General features: G+C 55.6%; 1 protein-coding gene across 1 annotated transcript in view; it reads left to right on the forward strand.

Moving 5' to 3' along the window:
* Positions 1 to 2,496, forward strand: part of GLTSCR1 (glioma tumor suppressor candidate region gene 1) — a 10,107-nt gene extending 7,611 nt beyond the window's left edge. Inside the window, exons 6-7 of the mRNA XM_006772047.2 lie at positions 1,875 to 2,051; positions 2,476 to 2,496. Coding sequence (XP_006772110.1) covers positions 1,875 to 2,051; positions 2,476 to 2,496 — 198 coding nt within the window. The remainder of the gene's footprint in view (positions 1 to 1,874; positions 2,052 to 2,475) is intronic.
* Positions 2,497 to 5,291: the final 2,795 nt, after the last annotated feature.

Raw genomic sequence — 5,291 nt, forward strand, 5'->3', positions numbered from 1 at the left:
GGGGGGCTGTGGGCATGGGGGGGTGAGGGACCAAGGAAGGGGGAAGCTAGGGAAGGGTCTCTGCTGTCGAGAGGGGTGAGAGCAGCGAGGCATCTGGGGAGGTCTGTAGGCTAGGAGACCATCTCCGAGATGGCACCCCTGCTCTGGGTACCAGTATATCCAGGGAGGCCCCAGGGTGACAGGGACCTACTGACAGGAAGATGGACAGACAAGTAGAGGGGCCGACTGACAGAGGAAGGACAAGGAGAGGGGCCGACTGACAGATGGACAAGGAGAGGGGCCGCCTGACAGATGGACAAGGAGAGGGGCCGCCTGACAGATGGACAAGGAGAGGGGCCGCCTGACAGATGGACAAGGAGAGGGGCCGCCTGACAGATGGACAAGGAGAGGGGCCGCCTGACAGATGGACAAGGAGAGGGGCCGCCTGACAGATGGACAAGGAGAGGGGCCGCCTGACAGATGGACAAGGAGAGGGGCCGCCTGACAGATGGACAAGGAGAGGGGCCGCCTGACAGATGGACAAGGAGAGGGGCCGCCTGACAGATGGACAAGGAGAGGGGCCGCCTGACAGATGGACAAGGAGAGGGGCCGCCTGACAGATGGACAAGGAGAGGGGCCGCCTGACAGATGGACAAGGAGAGGGGCCGCCTGACAGATGGACAAGGAGAGGGGCCGCCTGACAGATGGACAAGGAGAGGGGCCGCCTGACAGATGGACAAGGAGAGGGGCCGCCTGACAGATGGACAAGGAGAGGGGCCGCCTGACAGATGGACAAGGAGAGGGGCCGCCTGACAGATGGACAAGGAGAGGGGCCGCCTGACAGATGGACAAGGAGAGGGGCCGCCTGACAGATGGACAAGGAGAGGGGCCGCCTGACAGATGGACAAGGAGAGGGGCCGCCTGACAGATGGACAAGGAGAGGGGCCGCCTGACAGATGGACAAGGAGAGGGGCCGCCTGACAGATGGACAAGGAGAGGGGCCGCCTGACAGATGGACAAGGAGAGGGGCCGCCTGACAGATGGACAAGGAGAGGGGCCGCCTGACAGATGGACAAGGAGAGGGGCCGCCTGACAGATGGACAAGGAGAGGGGCCGCCTGACAGATGGACAAGGAGAGGGGCCGCCTGACAGATGGACAAGGAGAGGGGCCGCCTGACAGATGGACAAGGAGAGGGGCCGCCTGACAGATGGACAAGGAGAGGGGCCGCCTGACAGATGGACAAGGAGAGGGGCCGCCTGACAGATGGACAAGGAGAGGGGCCGCCTGACAGATGGACAAGGAGAGGGGCCGCCTGACAGATGGACAAGGAGAGGGGCCGCCTGACAGATGGACAAGGAGAGGGGCCGCCTGACAGATGGACAAGGAGAGGGGCCGCCTGACAGATGGACAAGGAGAGGGGCCGCCTGACAGATGGACAAGGAGAGGGGCCGCCTGACAGATGGACAAGGAGAGGGGCCGCCTGACAGATGGACAAGGAGAGGGGCCGCCTGACAGATGGACAAGGAGAGGGGCCGCCTGACAGATGGACAAGGAGAGGGGCCGCCTGACAGATGGACAAGGAGAGGGGCCGCCTGACAGATGGACAAGGAGAGGGGCCGCCTGACAGATGGACAAGGAGAGGGGCCGCCTGACAGATGGACAAGGAGAGGGGCCGCCTGACAGATGGACAAGGAGAGGGGCCGACTGACAGATCGACAAGGAGAGGGGCTGACTGACAGAGGAAGGAGCTGCCCGGGCTGCGGCCTCTTGGTGCCCTTCGTACCGGGTTCCCACCACCCCCTTCTCTGGGGTGTCAGTGCGGGTGGGGGCGGGGAGTGGGTGGCTGCAGGTCCGCCGGGCAGCCTTGTGACCCTGTGTGGGCTGCCTGTTTCAGGAGAGGAGCCAGCAGCCCCTCTCCGCGGAGGGCCCCCACCTGTCCGTGCCCGCCTCGGTCATAGTCAGCGCCCCAGCTCCTGCCCAAGACCCAGCCCCGACCACCCCCGTCGCCAAAGGAGCCGGCCTTGGCCCTCAGACCCCCGACGGCCAGGCCTCCCCGGCGCCAGCCCCCCAGGTAGATGAACCCAGCAGCCTCTGTCCTTGCCCGGACCGGCCCTGCCCGCGCCCTCCCTGCTCCCCCTGCTGGCTGCCCTGCCTGCTGCTCTGTCTCGCTGGCTCCTTCGCTTCTAGAAACTTCCTCGGGGCTCCACGGAGCCGAGATCAGGGCCGCCCGCGGAGCCCACACACGAGGCAGGAGGCTGATACACGTAGCAGGACGTTATCCTTTCCCGTCTGGGTTGATAAAACATTCCGATAGCTCCCGTTTCAAAGATACGGACGAGAAGGCCTCCCTGAACTTGGCCTCCCCTGTCCCTGCGTTCCCACGCACAGGCAGCAAGATGACACCTGGACCCTCTGCCTTCCGTGTTTATAAAAATGGGCGCGTGCTCTGCGTGCTGTGTGAGCCCTGCTGTGATCATCTAACATGTTGTCTTCAGGCGGCTGCTTCGCTCTTGTAGGGATTGTTTGTGTGGATGTGCTGCTCTTCATCTCACCGCAGGCCTCGTGGGCACTGAGGTCACTTCTGGTCTTTACCTGCTGTGAGCAAGGCTGCAAAAGTGACTGTGCAGCCATCTCTCTGTAGGACACATTCTGAGAAAGGCCATTGCTGCACTAAGAGCATTTGTATTTGTAGCTTTGACAGGTATTGTCTCCGTGGAGTGTAAATTGGTTTCTCCTTCATCTCTGCCTGCTTTCCCACACCTCAGCAATATATTCAACCAGCCAGTCTGCTAGGGGGAATTGTGTCTTGTGGGTTTTGCGTTTTGTTTTGTTTTATATGTTTTTATTGATTTCAGACGGGTTGGGAGAGGGAGCAAGTAATAGAAACATCAATGATGAGAGCGAATCATTGATCGCTGCCTCCCGCAGGACCCCTACTGGGGATCGAGCCCACAACCCTGGCATGTGCCCTTGACTGGAATCGAACCCGGGACTCTTCAGTCCGCAGGCTGATGCTCTACCCACTGAGCCAAACCAGCCAGGGCGTATTCTTTACCCAGGCTTTGCACACACCTAGGAAAGTAGCGGTGAGGTGAATTTCTAGGAACAGAATTGCTGGGTCAGAGAGTGCGCACTGTCCAGACATGTTATAGACCTGCTAGCCCGGCTGCTCCTCCCCGAGGCGTGTGTCCACGGGGGCCCTTCCTCCAGTAGCTGCATCAACCCCGGGTTTTTGGCTGCTGCTCCCACCAGGGCGAAACCCCACCCCTCCTCACGGCTCTCCAGTTCTGTGCAACTTTTTTTGGTGCAAGGGATGATGCTTCAACCAACTGAGCCACTGGCAATATTTTTGATACAAAATTTTCTTGCAGTTTCTTCTCATTCATTGGACATGTTTTTATTCATTATTTATTGATTTTTAGAGAGAGTGGGGAGAGAAACATCGGCATGTTGTTCCACTCATTTATGCATTCGTTGGTTGATTCTTGCATGTGCCCTGCCGAGGGATCGAATCCACAACGGTGGTGTATCGGGGACGATGCTCAAACCAACTGAGCTACCTGGCCAGGGTGAAAATATTTTTCATTTTTAAAATTAGGTATTATTTCATATGCTTCGACCATCAAAAATCATTTTGTAAAGTACGGTGTGTGTGTGTGTGTGTGTGTGTGTGTGTCAAAAATCATTTTGTAAAGTACAGGGTGTGTGTGTGTGTGTGTGTATGGGGGGCGGTGGCGGGAAATGGGCCTGGCCGGTGCGGCTCAGTGGTTGAGCATGGACCTATGAACCAGAAGGTCAGGGTTCGATTCCTGGTCAGGACACATTGGGTTGTGGACTCGATCCCCAGTGTGGGGCATGTAGGAGGCAGCCCATCAACTATTCTCTCTCATCATTGGTGTTTCTATCTCTCCCTCTCCCTTCCTCTCTGAAATCAATAAAAATATTTTTTTTAAAAAATAAAGTACAGGGGCACATGTCCTCCATGCCTACAGGCCTGGCCCACGGTCCCTCCAGGTCACCAGAGCAGCTCATTTCTGTAAACGCTGACAGTTCGTTGAGCACATGTAGCCTGCAGCGCACGTGTTCACATTGATCTCCCATTTCCCTGCCCAGAAGCTAGCACGTGCAGGTGGCCCTCCATCCCCCCAGGTCCTGCATCCACGAATTCAACTGCAGATAGAAGATATTCAGGTGGGAAATGTTTCCAGAAAGTTGATCCTTAAATGACACAGTATAACAACTTCTTACATAGCATTTACATTGTAGCAGGCATTACAGGTAATCTAGAGACGATTTAAAGGATACGGGAGGATGTCCGTAGGTTACATACAAATACTTCGACATTTGACATTTTATGTGAGGGACTTGAGTGTCTGAGGGCTTTGGTGTCCGTGGGGTGGCGGAGGGACGGAGCCAGAAACGAATCCCATTTCCCCAGTAAATGCTGTATTGATTCCCAGTAGACCATGGCCAGGCACTGGCGCTCCACATGCAGCTGCAGTGAAAAACTCCTTCGCGAGTCTTTTCCCACAGACAAGTGTGTGGTCTGGTCACTCCCAGGAGCCTGTGTGCCGGAACAAAGCCGATGTGCGCTTATAATTCGGTAGCTGCTGCCGAATTGCATTCCTCTGGAGTTGTAGCCCATCGTGCCAGTGCGGGCGCCCACGGCAGTATGCGGGAGTGTCTGTATGAGATGGATGGCTTTTCCTAACGTGATGAGTGGAACTGGTTCCTCAGGGTGCTTTCGCTCTGCGTTTCTCATATGACAGGTGAACTGGGGCATCTCTTGATGTACTTAAGCCTTTTGCGTTTTCTTGTGCATCGTTGCCCGCTTTTACTCACTGGTTGTTATTCTTAGTGATTTCTAGAGGCTCTTTACATAGGAAAGAGAGGAAGTTTGTGCTATGAATTGCAGATATTTCCCCTGTATATCATTCGGTTTTTTACTTTGTTTGTGGTGGAGTGTGTGTGTGTGTGTGTGTCTGCATTTTTAATGAGAACAGGTTCTTAAAAAATTTAAATTTGTGTATTTTTAGATTTCAGTTTAAAATCATTTCAAATCTATGCAAAGTTGCCGGAATAGTACAAAGAACCCATGAGCGTTCTTTGCTCTTTAACCAGATGTATTAGTTATGTGTTGCTGTGTAACAAATGGTCCCAAAACTTAGCCACTTAAAGCAACCAACACGAACGTATCTCAGACGGTTTCTAAGGAGCAAGAATCTGGAAGTAGCTTCGGGAGGGTTCTGCCTCCCACTTCTCATGAGCTCAGGGTGTGAACGGGGCTGAAGGCTTGACTGGCCCGGAGGAT

This window comes from Myotis davidii, unplaced genomic scaffold (genome assembly GCF_000327345.1).
Source record: "Myotis davidii unplaced genomic scaffold, ASM32734v1 scaffold566, whole genome shotgun sequence".
In the NCBI taxonomy this organism is placed as follows: domain Eukaryota; kingdom Metazoa; phylum Chordata; class Mammalia; order Chiroptera; family Vespertilionidae; genus Myotis; species Myotis davidii.